This window comes from Callospermophilus lateralis, chromosome 15 (genome assembly GCF_048772815.1).
Source record: "Callospermophilus lateralis isolate mCalLat2 chromosome 15, mCalLat2.hap1, whole genome shotgun sequence".
Lineage (NCBI taxonomy): Eukaryota > Metazoa > Chordata > Mammalia > Rodentia > Sciuridae > Callospermophilus > Callospermophilus lateralis.
In genome coordinates this window covers 20,832,014-20,849,074 of record NC_135319.1, presented here as the reverse complement: position 1 = coordinate 20,849,074, position 17,061 = coordinate 20,832,014, and the positions used below count along the sequence as shown (strand labels likewise).

Here is a 17,061-nt window from a genome sequence, read left to right as displayed (position 1 = left end):
TGCCTGCTCTTCAGGCAGGTGCTGGCAAAAGGGCTGGTGCTGGGACCAGATCCAACTCTGCGTGTGGCAGCTAGAGATGAAAGACATGAATCAAGAGTTGGAGGCAAAAATGGTTGTTAATCTGCTTTCTCAGACAGAGAAGGAGAGTAGACAATGAATGCCCCCACAGCCCCCCACACTCCTCTCCTGCAGAGGGAGCTCTCCCTGAGGAGGGGTTCCTATCATGGTTTACTTGTTCATTCATTCATTCATTTACTTAACCTTTTGCTTAGAAGTTGATTTGTCTATTCACTCATTCACCAACCGGCATCTGGGCCAGCCCCTCAGTGAACATTCCTTTCACTTCTCAAGTAGGCTTGGCCTTGTACTCTCCCCTGGGGATGCAGGTGATGAAAATATGACATCCATGTACTTCAGAGGGGCTGGAGTCACAAGTGCTGGCCCAGATGTGCTCGTGGACATTGCTGGGTCTCTACCACATGTGTGTCTTTGCAGGCATGAGCCTGGCTTCTGTGACACTGGCCAGTGTCCTGCAGGTCAGGGGCGAAGCTCTGTCTGAGGAAGAACTCTGGTCCCTCTTGTCACTGGCTGCTGAGCGGCTCCTAGAAGACCTTCACAATGGTAAGAGTTTGGGGCAGTGAAGCCACAGGGAACTGAATGTGAAGCTTCCCATACAAGCATATTTTTGGCTGCTGCTTCTCCATTAGTTATTAGTCTGAAGTATTAAAACGAGCAGGCAAATGGCACCCTCCACACAACTACGTTGGGAGACTAGCCTGTCTCTTGGACCCATGCCATGTGGCAGAGTCAGAAGGCCTTGCTTCTGCCTTGGTACTTGCATAGTGCTTAGGGAGGTGCTGGCTGGAGCAATGTAGGCCTCTTATGGTTTAGACATGAGGTGTCCCCCCAAAAGCTCATGTGTGAGACAATGCAAGAAAGTTTAGAGATGAAGTGATTGGGTTGTGAGAGTTTTAACCTAATCAGTACATTAATCCACTAATAAGGATTAACTGAGGCAGGTAGGGAGTGGGTGGAGGAGGTGGGTCACTGGGGATGGGCCTTTGGGGCATGTATTTTGTTCTTGCTGAGCAGAGTTCTCTCTCTGCTTCCTGATTCTCAAGTCCTGAGCTTCTTTCCTCCTTCTCACCTTTACGACATGATGTTTTGCTTTATCTTGGGCCCAGAGCAATGGAGTTGGCCATTTATGGACTGATGCCTCTGAAACTGTGAGCCCCAAGTAAACTTTTCCTATTATATGTTGTTTTTGTTAGGACTTTTGGTGACAGTGGTGAAAAAGCTGATGCAAACAGGCCCTCTTCCATCTCTCGGGCTATTTGGGCACAACTAGAGATGGGAGGCAGAAGATAGTCACCCTGGATACCCCCATACTCTGTCAGATGGTGTAATAGTCTGTGTCCTTTCGGAAGACAGAACACACACTGTGGTCTAAATAGGGGAGGTTATTAAGAGTAACTGAAAGATATAAGAAAATTATTCATGGTGCCCTCGGACTGAGATGGGTACCCAGTGAGAAACAGACTTTGAAGGCAAGTTCTGTCCCCAGGTTGGGTTTCGGACCTGCTGGGGGAGCTGTGATGAAGTTCACTGGCTTGCTTAGTTGGTCTTGGTCTGCAGTCATGGCTCAGGTGGGGAACAGGCAATTGCCAATTGTGGCCGAGGGAGTGGAAGGTTGGGGTGATGGCAGGCTCAGGTGAGCAGGAATCCCTTGTGGGCAGGAGAGAATGAGCCTGCACCATTTGTATAGATAAGTTAAAGAGAAGGGGATCATGTGGAAGATTAGGCCTTGAGAGTGACCAAGGGACCTTGTTGTCCTGGGCCTGAGTCCAGGACTGTGCCATCATCTGGTGGTCACATGCCCATACCACTGCTGACCATAGCCAACAGAAGGAGGGCACTAGTGTCCTGTGATGACTCTCCTGTCTCCTCTACTGAGAAGGTTGTCATGGTGCTCTAAATATTAGGAGATTTGTGTAAGGGAAGAATTTGTGTTTGGAAGAATGAATTTGGAGCTGTGAGGCATTAAATTGGTAACTGAAACAAACATTGAGAGCCCATGCTCTGCTGTCAGTTCATCAGTCCCACATGCTTGGCAGCTGCAGTGCATGCAGCAGAGGCTGTCAGCCCATGTTACCACACATGCTCCATGCCAGAGACTGTTCCAGTCTGGGCAGGTAGATGGAGGCTGCTAACTTGTGCCCTTGGATTCATCTTCTTCCTGAGGCCTCACTCTCTTTTCTCTGCCCTAGAGATTTTGACAAACAGATACAGAGCTCCCAGAAGACCAGCTGCCTTGGGTTCTGGCCTGGCTGCAGGGAATTCAGGCTTGTGTCAATTTCCAGTAGGACTTGACCTTTTTTTATCTTTTGCTTTGAAACTCTCAGTCCACTGATGAATTTGGTTGCAGGTGCTCAGTTCCTGGTCATGGTTATAGCCATCTTTTGTGATCAATGCTCCCTTTCAGAAGAATTGAATTAATTCAGTTCTATGTCTCCCTGGGATCTTGCTCATGGTCTACCCTAGAGACAGTTATTTCTAGGCACCTACCAGACACAGTCCCACAGCTGGCTCTCCAGATGGTGGCCCTTTCTCTATACTCCTATCGCTGACTTGCTTTCAGATTCCTCGGATTATGTGGTCTGCCCCTGGTCAGCCCTGCTTTCTGCAACTGGAAGTCTTTCATTCCAAGACCGTGTTTCTCACATAGAAGCTGCTCCTTTCAAGGCCCCTGAATTGCTACAGGGGCAAGGTGAGGACGAGCTGCTTGATGTGTCACAGGTAAGATGCGTGGCCTCTCTGTAGTACCTGTCTCCTGTCCCCTGGGAAAGGCCTGTTACTGGGCAGTACTCCCTGTTCCCAGTTCCATCCCGAGGTGCCTGATTCTACCTTGAGGCAGAGTGGGTATTAATGGTTTGGATATTAGCTGTTCCCAAAGATGCCTCTGTTATTAATGCAGGAATATTCAGAGGTGAAATTATTAGATTATGAGGGATGAGACCTCACCAATCCATCCTAGTTTGAATGGACTAACTGGGTGGTCACTGTAGGCAGGTGGACATATCTGGAGGAGGTGGGTCGCTGGAGATATGCCCTGGAAGGATGCATCTTCTCTGTGGCCCCTTTCCTTGCTCTACTATCTGGCTGCCATCAACAGAGCAGCACCCCTCTACCATGCCCTTCCTCTATGATGTACTGCCTCAGGGGTCCTGAGCAATGGAGCTGGCCCACCACAGACTGAACCTCTAAAACTGTGAGACAAAATAAACATTTCTTCTTTTAAGTGTCCTTGCCAAGTATTTTTGTCCCAGTGACAAAAAGCTAACTAACACAAGTAGATTTAAAGAATGTTGTTCTCAGGCTTTTTTTTGCCAGCTCTTGGGTAGGGGCAAGTCAAATTTGTAGAGCCCAAGTTTCTACATCTGTATAGTGGGGTAATACGACTTAGACAATCTGGCTATTATCAACATTCAAAAAGAAATATCCCAAAAGATAAGAGTAAAAGGTCTGTCTGTTGTTACCACTGGCAGCACGAAGAAAGAACAGAAAAATAAATGATCCAAGTCCCCAACTAGAAATCCTCAGGCCCAAGTAAAGATAGATTTGGCTGTAGCAATATTCAGCATTGTGTTGTTGATGTCAGTTAAAAGTTGGAAACAAGATGAATGATCAGTTGAGAGCGGATATGAGAATAAGCATTAAAATGAGACTGCTGTAGAAGTGTATTCAATGACTTGGAAATAAATTCAATATATGCATTGATATATGCATACACAATGTGATCCAAGTTTGCAGAGAGAGAGAAAAAAAAAACGAGAGAGAGGAAGTTCTAAAACACATGTACCACCAAGTTGTCTGGAGGGATTATTTCTGGATGGTAATATCAATGGAGATTTTTGGCTTTCCTACAGGGAACATGTTTTCTTTCTGAACTGCAAAAAGTTCCAGTAGACAGTAGTTTCAATTAAAAAAAAAAAAAAGAAAAGAAAAAGAAAATCAAAGTGAGAACGATATAAGGCAGACACACAGCCCTGGGCAGGGCATAGTAGGTGTTTAAGGTACCACTTCTATTCTTTCTTCCATGTTCTTTCATGGGAAATATGCAGATCTAGAAATGGTGCTCCTCTCAGGAGCCATGCTGGAACTGGAGATGCTTTTCTTTTGGGCTCCAAGAAGAAGAGAATGTGGCCCCAGTGACTTCCAGGTTTGGGTTGTCAGAGTCCATGTGTCTCCTATTCATATTACAGCAGTGAAAACATCACCATTGTAATAACCCTGGCTCTGTCACCCGATCAGCAGTTGTCCCTGTACTTCTGGCACATATACCTTTCCCTGAACTGCTAGCATCCCAGAGGTGAATCACTAGACACCTGGGTCAGACACAAACTTGGGTGCCACTCAGATTTCTTCTGCTTGGTCCAGGATCCACACATGCCAGTTTTTCTCCTATGCTATGGACTTGTTAAGATGTGACATGCTCAATCCTGGGATCTGGCTTTCTGAGCCACCGGTAAAGAGAAGTGCCAGGCAGTCTGAAAATGTCCGGGAGCCAGGCACAACTTCCAGAGAAGTCCTGAGATCCAGGAAGCCAAGTCTGCTGCACTTCCTGCTATTCTTTCATGGGAAAAGTGCATATCTGGAAATGCTGTTTCTCTCAGGAACTTCCTGCTGGCTCTGTGGTCAGCATGGTGAAGCTGCATCTGCCCTTGCTTCCCTTCTCCTTTTGTCTCTCACTCTCATTGCTCTGGGATGACAGCTTCTGTATGTAGTGTCAGTGCCCTGCTTTCTAAAGGACCTGAGTTAAAACAGTTCTTGACCACTCCTGGGGTCTTCCTTGTCCCTCCCAGGACTCCCTGGTGAAGCACAGGTACTGCCTTCCCAACTTCAGTTTGGCCTCCACTGAGTGCCTTGGGAAGGTCTAGTCACTCCTCTGCCCTTGAACTAGAGAAACACATCCTTTCCTCCTGCACAATTTCCTCCATGAGCCCCTAGGCTAAACGAATAGAGCAAGCTCAGAACTGGGTATGTATATGTGACTCAGAGGCTGGATCAGGCAGAGAAGGGCCAGTTGAACTGGACAAGGGCCAGTGTGGGGAAGGACTAAATTCTGAAGGAGCCAGACAGCTATTTTGGTTGGTTGCTTGACCTCTAAGCATGACACATGGTGTATGACTTAAAGGACCAGAAAACTCAAGCACTGTTAATTAGGCCAAGAGGCAGGGTTACCTGGTCATTGATCTCTTACACGGTCCCTAAAGCTCAGTTCTGATACCCACTATCCCACATGCATCACTCAGCTCTCTCTTTATCCAACTTGCACAGGTCTGTGAAGGGTGGGATGGACATTCAGGAGAGTGTCCCCAGGAATGGCTGTGCCTGATCCTCCATCTATCCTGGGTCCTGCTATAAGGTTAGGACAATGTACAGGAACTCCTCTTTGACTAATATACCTCTCTGACCAGTACACTATTTCCCTCACTGCTTGGAGTCTTATCCCAGGTATAGATGGAAGATGTGGGCAAGTGTCTAACTACAAATCACCTTTGCTGTCATTACCCCTCCTGTGTGCATGGCAGATGTTACCAGTCAATCATGGTGTTCTTTCCCACTGAGACAGGAGTTGTTTTCAAAATCTGTCTCGCTGCCTTTCTGCAGTCAGCGCCTACCAATGGGCTGGATTTAATATTTGGGATGTACCCTGTTTTCACTGTGGCCTGGCTTGGCCCTAGGACACTTCAGGACAGAGCCCTTGGAATCCAGGAAAGTTCCCAGGTTTGATCGGGGCCTCTGGCTGTGCTCAGGTTGCTATTCCCATGTCTGCTTTTACGGTTATTTCCCTGGGATTGAGTATAACTTGTGAACTTCCCTGAATGTTATCTAGTCTCATTCATCCCAGGGCTGGTGGCTGGGTTAAGGGTTCAATTTCAAAGACAATAGTTAATCAGCCCAGGTGACATGGAACACACATCTTGACCTTGTCATGTGGCAAACCAAAACCACTGTTAGACCAGTGGGCTGCTTAAGCAACTGTGTTTTCACATGCCGTGTTTCGTGTCCTTCAATGTCCCTCCTCCAAAGGCCCCTAAACCTTTTCCTTAGAAAAGATCTTAGGGGCAAATGGCCTTGTCAATTATAATAGAAGCCCCACTACATTGTAAAAATTAAGTCATTCAGGACTACTATGATTCAGAGGTGACAGCTCTGTGGTGGCTCAGGGCAGGAGCTCTGGTACCTAGCTTCAAGTCCAGGTTTGAGTCTCATTTGGGCAAATTTACTAGCTTGCCTTTGCTTTAGTTTTCTCCTCTGTAAAATGGGGACAATTAAATACTTGCCTCAAAGCATTGTTGTGAGGAGTAAAAAAGTTTATATAAATAAAATATTTAATAGGGCTTGCTATATTGTGAATGCTCTGTTTTAAATAAAAACAATAATGAGAATAGCAATTATTGCTATTGTCTCCAAGAATTTGTTACTTGATCTTCATGAGTATTTAGGCAGAATATTTGATTTACAGATGAAGAAACAGGCTCAGAGAAATCAAAAAATGTTCTTTCCAATATATAATATTTCTTTTTGACAAGATATGGTGTGTTTTAATCAGCATGGTGTATAATATGTCATGTATCGATAGGTTTGGCTGTAAGAAACAGCTTAAAATATAATGGCTAGAGCCACAGATATACTTATTAGTTACTTAAAAAGTCTAGGGACTGGTCAATAACTCAGTCATGCCATCAAGGATTCAGTCTGTGTATTTCCATTTTACCCTAATCTGCTGGCTTTTTGTTCTTATGCCTGTTTCCTTATAGTCACAAGATGGTTGCTATGATTCCATGTATCACATGCAGAAACAAGGCAGAAACAAGGTAGACAGTATGGAACCAGTCATATATACTTATTAGTAAAGCAGCAAAAAAAAAAAAAAATTCTTTTTGGAAGCCCCTTAATATACTTCCCTTACATCCTTTGCCAAAATTTGGTGTTGTAGTTATTGCTAGAAAGCAAAATTCTGGCTTGATAGCCTCTAGTGTAGGAAGCAGGAAAGGAAGTACAGATGGTATTGGGCCAGCTAGAACACAGTATGTGTATATGCAGAAATTAAATTGTATTTGGTTTGCAGGACCTTAGAATAGCAGAGATGATTGAAAACTAATCACATGCTTTTCTTTTGGGCAGATGCATGTCTATTCTTTAGGAATGACTCTCTACTGGACAGCAGGGTTTCATGTCCCACCAAACCAGGTGTGTATATAACAATGCCCCAAGTCTTTCCAGGTCATGTCTTTGGATTAATTTAGTGGTGTTCCTGGGCAGGGTCCACAGATGTTGAGCATGGGTGCTGTTACTCATTCCTCCTATGTCCCAGGCAGGCATTGCCAATTGATCACACATCTCCTTCTTGCTAGAAAGTCCAGAAATAACCTCAGAATCCCACTTAACATGGCACTTGAGTCAGATACAAGTTTGGACTGGTGGAGAAAAGATGAGATTTATTTGCTATCTCCACTCAGAGGAAGACATAAACTAGAGGATTTTACAGACACTGAAGATACAGTTATATATTTATTCACTTAGTTATGTACTAAAAGCCCTTCCTGAAGTGAGATGCTTTCCTGCAAAAAGGTTCCCTGCTCATCAAATGTGGAAAATGCTTCCTGCAACGTCTCTCAAAGATTTTTTTTCAGAGTAGTTTATTAAAGACTACGAGAAGGCTTAAAGCATAGAGTCTTATAAACTTTGTTTAAGGTGGCATTTTATAAAACTTGGGATAACTGAATATTTGTCTTTTTGTAAATTTTCACCTGACACTGTAAGAATTCCTTAGAAACTAGTGCTACAAGAGCATGTGCGGGAGAACCTGTACGGATGATACCACCCCTGTTTCCCTTCCTTCTTCCTCCTTCCCTTCTTCCTTCCCTCCTTCCTTTATTTCTTTCTCCTTCTCTTTTTTCCCCCAATTCTCCTTTCTTCCTGATTTACTTCATTTCTTCCTTCCTTCCTCTCTCTCTCCCACCCTTGACCTCTCCAATCCTAAATCCTAGTGATTCCTGGTGCTCTTTTGTAAACAGAGACCTATTCACAACCCTTCTTTCATGAAATCTTTGGTATCTCCAGGATACTCAAAGATTACATTCTAGCCTCTCAGCAGGACCCACATGGAGGCCAAAAGTGGGCTCTTACCTGAATAATTCTTCTCTGGTTCTCCGCACTCCTCAGGATTAGCTCCATGGGTGTATGAATGTGGTCCTGTGCTAGACTTAATGCTGTGCTATCACCATCTTGAAAGTCTTAATAATTTGGATCAAGGGGTCCCACATTGTCATTTTGCCACAGGCCCTCATCCTGCCCATGGCCCCTTGCTTTCAGACAGTGGGCACCTCTGTGCCCATGCCCACACTGCTCCTTCTGTTCACAGCTCACTCCCCACTTTCCTTGTAATGAGTCCCTGTGTGCACTCTGGTATCAGCCTGGGTCAGGTCCCTGTCTCTGTGTTATCACAGTTCTGTTCTTCCCCAGGCCAAGCTTTTATTATTCTGTACTGCCCTCATCTCCTTAAGTAATGATCTTTCTTATTGGAATTTGATCTTAAAAGAAGGGACCATCTTGAATAACTGTCCAGTTTCAGACATACAGAGACCTCCAATTTGCTGTGTGAGTATAAAACTTGGTAGCCTGACTTCCCTTGAAGATGGCACCTCAGAGGATGCTCCCTGCCTGACATGGCATTGCATCCTTTCTGCCAAATGACTTTCAGTGTGGTTGGAGTGGGAGAAGCAGTCAAATGATGTTGTTATTCATGACGATGATGATGATGATGATGATTTGTAGTGCTGGGAATGGAACCTAGGGTTTCATATAGGTTAGGAAATGTTCTGCCACTGAGTGATACCCCCAGCCCCTAATAATCAGAGATTGAATCTGAATTTGAGGCCTTCCTCATATAAATGGTGGTCACTTCAATGCTTGATGGAAGTGGTTATAAAAGACTTAGCTTTTCTTTTGCTTGACAAGTGCCTGTGGCCTAAAGTTCAACCAATGATGACTGAGCACATGTGCTGCTGCCTGTGACTCCAATGTTTGTAGGCTCTGGAGTTCAAGATCTAGTGGAAAGGACTTAAGTCTTACTTGAATAATTAGTCAGGCTTCCCAGGTGACCATGAGTGAAAGACTGATCTCTGGTCTGATCCAGGGTGCTTGGCACAGGTGTAACTCCATCATGTCCAGCACCTGTTTTTCACCAGTATTCTAAGCACATGTCAGGCTGAAGCATATCTGAGATTAAAGAGCAGCACACTTTGCACAACGGAGGCAGAGATAACTGCTCTGCATCGTGTGGCCTCGATGAAGAATCTCGTGTTCATCTAAGCTCTCGGAAGGAGCAGGCCCCTGCTCTGGTGGTAATGAAGGCATCCTTTTCCATTAGTCCCCTGGGCGCACCTGACACAGTATTGCTCAGCAGCAGCTGCTCCAGCTGTGCTATGCTTCTCACTACCCTGTATGCTCTGCAGCCTTTGCAGCTCCATGAGCCCTTGCACTCCATCCTTCTGACCATGTGTGAAGACCAGCCCAGCAGGCGGCGGCCACTACAGTCAGTTCTGGAAGCTTGTCGGGTCCATCAGGAAGAAGTGGCTGTGTACCCAGCCCCTGCCCGTCTTCACATCAGACGACTGGTGGGCCTGGTTCTGGGAACCATCTCTGAGGTCAGTATAGACCTGACATTTTCAACCTGGTAGCCACTAGCCATGTGTGGTGGTTGAAATTTAAATTAATTAAAATGAAACAAAATTAAAGATTCAAGGGTCTGGGTATGTGGCTAGTGGCAGAGTTCTTGCCTAACATGTGAAAGCTCTTGGTTTGATCCCTAGCACTGCAAAAAAAAAAGTTCCTCAGTCACACTTGCTATATGTCAAGTGCTCAGTTGCCACATGTAGTTGGTGACTACCCTATTGGACAGGGCAGATCTAGAACATTTTCATCATTGGTCATAGCCGTTCTATTGGGCAGTTCTGATGAAACCCTCAGGCAGGTCCTAATTCCTAACATGACTGAGGCACTTGAAATCTTTTAAGTGCCTCTTTGAATAAAACAATCATGCTTATGACCTGTGATTCAGGTCTCTTATTAAAATACAACTCAGCCTCATCTGACCTTGACCACACCCGCCCTCTGTGATCTTATTCCTGGGGAAGTCCCTTTGCTACCCTTGTCTGACTGTGCTGCTTGATGCCTTGTCCATCCCCAGTGTCCAGCCAAGGGCCTGGGACATGGCAGTATCTGGCTTAGGTCTTTTTCCCTTCAAGCTAACCCAGAGACTGGGATTCCTGTGCAAGTTATTTATTGGGAAAATGTAGTGATGGGAAGACAGTGGGATTAGGCACAAGCTGAACAAGGAAGTTGACTCAGCTGAAGATAGCATCCATCTGTCCCCCTGGGGAGCTCCAGGGCAGGAATGGCACCTAGAAGTTGGGTAGAAGATCAAGCAGGGTGAGGCAAGTGATGTACTCATGGTACAAAGTGTAACAAGGCTGGCTGGGTTCATTCCTTTCTTCTATCTTTCCTTCCTTCTTCTTTTCTTCCTTTTTCTTTCTTCCAGATGAGCGCTCACCACCTTGCCCCAGGTTTGCCTTGAGCTTATTTCTCTCACTGTAGCTTTCTGAGTAGCTGGGATCATTAGTGTGCATCACCATGTCTGGATTTGTAAGGAAGTTTTCACGATAGATGAAGTTCGGGAAGGCTAAGCTAGAGACCAGCTGGGCAGCTGCACTTGTCTAGGGACAAGTTGGAGATTCCAGACCAAGGTTAATGTAAGGGTCATGTAGTTCATGTAGGTTAATGTAGGGAGATGAAGGGACAGCTGGATAGGGCACAGTCAAGTCAGTCAGTAAAAGCCTCTTCCATCCTAGCATCCTTCTTGGACTCCTTTTCTCTTGCATATGAATATGTGGCTTCTGCTAATTAGGTCAGAAGGTTTTTTGAGTTTTTAGTTAGTTTTATATTAAAAACAAGTTCACCCTAAAATCTTCAATTACATTCCACTAATGCTGTGTTATTTGTAGGTATTTTTCCCTTTTCATATTTCTGACAAAGAAAAAATTGTGTCCTATCATCCTTAACATGTTAAATCTCTTGTTAAAAACCTGTTTTGTGATACACAAAGCAGCATGAGACACCATCTCTTCACTCAAGTAACAGGATGTGACAATTAAACATGAAAAGCCCCCCATCCTCTGTTTGTCCTCATATTTCCAACTCATGAAGGCACTCCTCATTATGCTGGGTCTCTACCTGTGCTAGTTCACCCTTCTGTCTAGAATCTGCTCTCCGCTCTCCATGCCAGCAGACTGTTCCTTATTTTTTGTGTACCAGGGATTGAACTCAGGGGCACTCCACCACTGAGCCACATTCCCAGCCCTATTTTGTATTTTATTTAGAGTCAGGGTCTCACTGAGTTGCTTAGTGCCTTGCCATTGCTGAACTTGCGATCTTTCTGCCTTAGCCTCCTGCCCGGCAGACCATTCCTTTCCAATAATGATCACTTTCCTCATCATTGCCAGGGTCTAATACTCCATGCAAGTTTTACCCTATGCAAGAATGCATGCCTACATTGCTATGGGCTAGAAGATTTTGTGGGGGAAAGGGGTTTAATTATTTGAAAGACAGTATAGTCTATCCTCTAAAGGTGTGTCATCGTCCTTGGACAGACACTGCATTGACCTATGGCATTTCCGCAGAATGAACTTCAATCTCTTATTTAGCATTAATGCACTGCACCAGGTGAGCTGCAATGGTGCATAACAATTTAGGGGAAACAGGTAGGCAGGCAAACTCAAGGTAATGTAGTGTAACAGAGAGAGATGTGAGTAGAGGGATAAAGAAAGATAAAGGGTACATGGCTGTAATCCTAGAAGCTCCAGAGGCTGAGATAAGAGGATCGCAAGTTTAAAGTCAGCCTCAGCAACTTAGCAAGGCCCTAAACAACTTACGAGACCGTGTCTCAAAATAAAATATGAAAAGGGCTGGAGATGTTGCTCAGTGTTATGCACCCTTGGGTTCAATTCCTGGTGCCAAAAAAAAAAAAAAAAAAAGAAAGAAAAAGAAAAGAAATAGTGGTCAGAGGGGCTGAGGTAAGAGAATTAGAAGTGGAGAGGACACAGCTCTGGGTCTTAAAGACACAGAGGAGGAATTCATGAGAAAGACACAAATGTGAATGACTCACCTCTTGAGTGCTTGTGGGTGGTGAGTCAGGGCATGTTCTGGTTGCTGGAGAATGTAATGTTAGGCTCCTGCAGTGTAGGACAATTCTACTGACTTAGCTTAACTAGGTAGTTTGTATGTACCTATGTGTCTCCTGACCTTGGGTTGTGGATGTATGATGGCTTTGGCCCTCAGATGGAGAGAAGAGTTATGGAAGAAAGCACCTGCATGCAGCAGAGCCGAAGTTACCTGCTCAGGAAGAGGCTGCAAGGGACAAGCAGCGAGAGCCCAATGACACCGGCCCTGGAGTGTCTGAATCTTCGCAGAGGTTGGTGAGACGCCCTTAGCATTTTTTGCATGGGTCACTGGTGCTCTTTCTATTGTTCCCTGCCCTGTGTGGTCCAGGCGTCCCTGTGTGGTAGCAGATAAAACCTGAGCCAAGCCTTTCTTTTATGAAGCCCTAGGAGAGAAGCATTTGAGCTCAGTTCTCATCTATGTCCACAGGAAAGGTTTTATAATTTAACATTTATGTCCAATGTTAACTTTTTAAAATAGAAGTCTAACTGTCCAAGTTGATGAGAACCTATTAAAACAAGCAACAAAAAGATAAACTTAAAAAATGACTTTCTAACTGGAATGAAAGGAAAGTAACTTGTAAAGATTTTTTTGGTTACTATTCTAGTTATGTTAAAAGAATGGCTTTTAAAATAACCTTCAAATCTTCTTCTGTTCTCTACTTTTCAACTGAATCTGAGCTTGCTTGCTTTATTTATGTTTTTGATTAAAGTTATAATTTTTTTGTCTCTAAAACAGGGTGTCCTTTTGTTCTTTACCATTAGACTTTATGTTCCATTGTAACACTGCCTCCCCATAATTCCCTCCGGTCCCCATGACTGTCATTTCCATTTTTGATATATGAGAATACAGACTCAGAGATTCAGTAATTTCACCAAGGGCCCATAGCTAATGAACTGTGATATTATCCACAATGTGGGATGCCTGATTCCAGAAAGCCAGACCCCTTGCCTCTGCCCATGCTCTCTACCAGGCTGTTTGGTTAGTTTCAGACAGAAGTACAGAGACCCAGAGCTCCCTGGAGCCACGCTGGAGTACTTCAGCACACAGTCGCTGCAGCCTCTTTGTTAACAGGTGAGCTTCAAGGTGCTCAGGGTGCTGTGAACTTGGTATGGGATGTTGGTGTGAGGCACCTCTCTTCTGTGTCTTTACTGATTACTGATGAGAAGTCTCTTGCTTTTTCAGAACATGCCTGCCTTTTCCCATCAGCAATCGCATATATGTTTAAGCAGCTATGAAGCCAGGGTGCCAAAGGGTCTGGTGGCAACTGTGCCTTTGGCCGCCTTGCCTCCCCTGGTAACCATGTTCGGGCTCAAAGATGGAACAATAACCTGCTTCAGTGTTGTTGCAATTATCCACTGCCACATCTGCCGTATAACTAATGCGCACACAGCACAGTGTCTGAAAGCAACACTTATTCATTTAGCTCCTTATTCTTCAGGTTTATAATTTAGGCTATGGTTAGCTCAGAGGTCTTCCGGACTCTGCTGGGTCCTCTCCTGCAACCGTGATCAGCTAGGCAGCTTTGCCCCTGGAGATGGCTGGCTGTCTCTCGGGGACCCTGGGTCTTCTTCACCAACAAGCCAGGCTGGGGTTGTTTAAATAACAGTGGCAGAGGGAGAGGGTTGGTGTGGGTACAGGGCTCTTAGAACTGACACCCACCACTTTCACCTTATTCCATTGGCCAGATCAAGCCAAAGGCCAGCCCAGATTCAAGGGATGGGGAAAAAGAATTCCACCTCTTGACAGGAGAAGGATACAAATTAATTTCAAAGGGCAGGGAGAAGAATGTGACCATTTTGCAACTAGTCTTACACTGATACATAAGTTGTGTCAAATCCGACAGGGCTGGAATTTGGACATTTTGAAGTTTGGAGGATTTGGTATTTGCATATTGATTTGTTGAGGAGAATGGTGATGGTATCCATTGTTCAACCAAGGGCTTTTGTCATACTTGTTACATCCACAGATGGGACCTTGACCAGATGTTATAATGAAATGATTTTTCCTGCCATTTAAAACTTGATTTTTTTTTAACAAAAGGAGCTTTTACAACCCCCATTTGTTATTTAATGATGGGATATATTTTGAGAAATGCATCATTAGGCATTTCATTGTTGGGCAAACATCATAGAAGGTACTCACACAAACCTAGATGGTATAGCCTGTTACACCATATGGAATGTGTTTATACATAAAATTATATATATATATATATATATATATATATATATATATATATATATATGTATTGTATATAATATGTATCATATCATATAATGCCATGTATAAACACACACACACACACACACACACATATATATACACACACACACAAATATGTAGTATTATATAGACTCCTGGGGTTGTGATGGATGAGGCAACATGAAATTAGACATAAGAGAAAATGATACATTCAAGAAACATGGTAAACTGGGCATGGTGGTGCATGCCTATAATCCCAGCAGCCAGGAGGCTGAGGCAGGAGGATTACAAGTTCTCTGCAACAACTTAGAGAGGCCCTAAGCAACTCAGTGAGACCCTATCTCTAAATAAAATACAAAAAAGGGCTGGGAATGTGACTCAGTGGTTAAGCACCTGTGAGTTCAATCCCCAGTACAAAAAAAAAAAAAAAAAAAAATCAAGAAACACAGTAAGCACATGATGTAAGAGGTTGCTATGGGCATAATGTGGCCTACAGTTTAACAGTAAACTCTTTTTTATAAGGAGGAGAACATTCTAAAATAATGATATGAAATATAGTAAATACATAAACCAGCAACATAGTCCTTTATTATCATTATCCATTTTAATAATAGCATTGTATATAATTGTACAACTGGCAGCACAGCAAGTTTGTTTACTCCACCATCACCACAAACACATAAAGTGGTGTGCTACTGTGTATGGTGATTTTGGCCTTATTAGGTAATAAGAAAATTTCATTTCCATATTAATATTATGGGATCACTGTCATATATGCAGTTTCTGTCAACCAAAACATCATTATGCATACATAACTATGTTTATTGTCAAGATATTTTGAACAATACATAAGATTTGAAGGAAAAAAGTCAGTACCCCTGGAATCTCATGATCTGATCAGAGATTATTGGGGATCTAGGTCATGACACCCAGAGCACACAGGCAAGGACCTGGAGTTGAGGGAGAAGAAGACTGTGGCCTTGTACCTCACCCCCTCCCGCAAATTCCAAGGCTGTGCAGCCTTGACTTCTGCCAACCTCAGTTTCCCCTATAGGTATTGGATAACGATAACATGAAATAGCAGGTGTACTCTTCCCAGCTAAGCCCCTGCACATGGTGGCTTTCATGGCATGGAAGCATGAATGTATCAAGTACTTACCCCTTCTCAACCCTGCCAGCACTCTTGCAGGTACATTTCCCCATGACCAGCAGGAGGGCCAACGGCTCAGCTCTAGGTCTGTGCTCTTGGCAGAAGCAGGAAGTTCACAGCTGGCAGCTCCTTCTCAAAGGAATTTCCTGCAAAGAAAGAAAAAGGTGAGCAAAAGAGGGCTAGACACTCCCCTGGTGGGTTTGAGCAGAGACAGAAAATAGGCAGGATTCACAGAACTGAACTGACATAAATCTGTAATTTGCAATTCAGGGCATAGGTATTTGTTGAGTGGCCTCACTGGGCCAGGTTTTGCAATAGATATTGTGTAGGATATTAGTTGAAGATGCCAGGTTCAACTCTTAGGAAGTCAACAGCTACTGGTATATAGGGCTGTAACAAAGCATGCCATATGATAAGGAAACTGATAAAGCAGAATGCACTTGTCACAGGCCTTCTAGACAGACAAAATGCAGAGGCACAGATTTGGAACTGCAGAGGGGTTGCTTCTCTAGGGAGAAGAGCGTCTCCCTTTTGGTTTGCAAAGAGTAATAGGCTGAGGGGACATGTAGGGAGTTGAGGCCCGAGAGTGGCCAGGCCCACTTGTCCAAGTCTTGGAGGCCAGGCTAACAGAAAAGATGGATATATCCTAGCACTGTAGCTCTGTTGAGGAATGAGGTTGCCAATTCTGCACTGAGAGGTGGGATCAGGGGTGGGCCCAAAATGTACTTTCTGACCAAAAGGGTCTTCTGGAAACAGCCCTGGTGCTGGCCATAGCCACTTTTTTTTTTTTTTTTTTAAATAAAAACCAAAGTCCTAGGTCAGATGCCTGACTACAGGGCTCCCAACAAGCCAGGACTGGCCACTCAGCCCAAAAAACAAACAGAAAAGATGATGATAAAAAGCAGGAAAAGAACTTTAGTCAATATGGCCATATTGGAAAGGCAAAGTGAGATCAGCATCTCAACCTTGTCTTTAGGGTACTGAGAGGTGCTTTAGGTTTAAATGGAGGAAGTTTTGAGGCAGGGAGCAAGAAGTATGCATAATTAAGCAAACTGTGGTCTGACTGATTATTCTCTCAGCTTTGGATCTGCAAGGTGGCTCTAGAGAAGTCTTTAATTACTTGAAGGGAAAAATTCCAATTGTTGCTCAGGATGTTTATTCATCAGATCTGTGAGCCTGGGAGGGGGCAGCAAATTTTCCATGAGATGATTGCTCCTGCTTAAAGGAAGCAATCTCATCATGGGGTGATGTGCCTGCCTCCCTCAAATCCTGGCAGGTGTAGGACAATGACTGAAGAATTTTAGGCACCACCCCAAGGGTTTTAAGCAGGATGCTGCACATCTTGCCTCAGTCCTGGAAGGGAATGAAATTGGTTAGGTCAGTTTAGGGCTCATAAATCTTGTTTTAGTAATTTTTACATG

At 44.2% G+C, this 17,061-nt stretch overlaps 1 protein-coding gene across 2 annotated transcripts in view; it reads left to right on the top strand.

Annotated features, from left to right (window-relative positions):
- The first annotated feature begins 479 nt into the window (after positions 1–479).
- The window catches only part of Frmpd2 (FERM and PDZ domain containing 2), a 96,299-nt gene continuing 79,717 nt past the window's right edge, over positions 480–17,061 (top strand). The window contains exons 1-7 of one of the 2 annotated variants that reach the window (XM_076834960.1): positions 498–621; positions 2,639–2,796; positions 7,192–7,257; positions 9,525–9,716; positions 12,406–12,538; positions 13,272–13,359; positions 15,669–15,804. In XM_076834960.1, coding sequence (XP_076691075.1) covers positions 498–621; positions 2,639–2,796; positions 7,192–7,257; positions 9,525–9,716; positions 12,406–12,538; positions 13,272–13,359; positions 15,669–15,804 — 897 coding nt within the window. Of the gene's footprint in view, positions 622–2,638; positions 2,797–7,191; positions 7,258–9,524; positions 9,717–12,405; positions 12,539–13,271; positions 13,360–15,668; positions 15,805–17,061 lie in introns of both variants that reach the window. The other variant, XM_076834959.1, reaches the window with a different exon arrangement.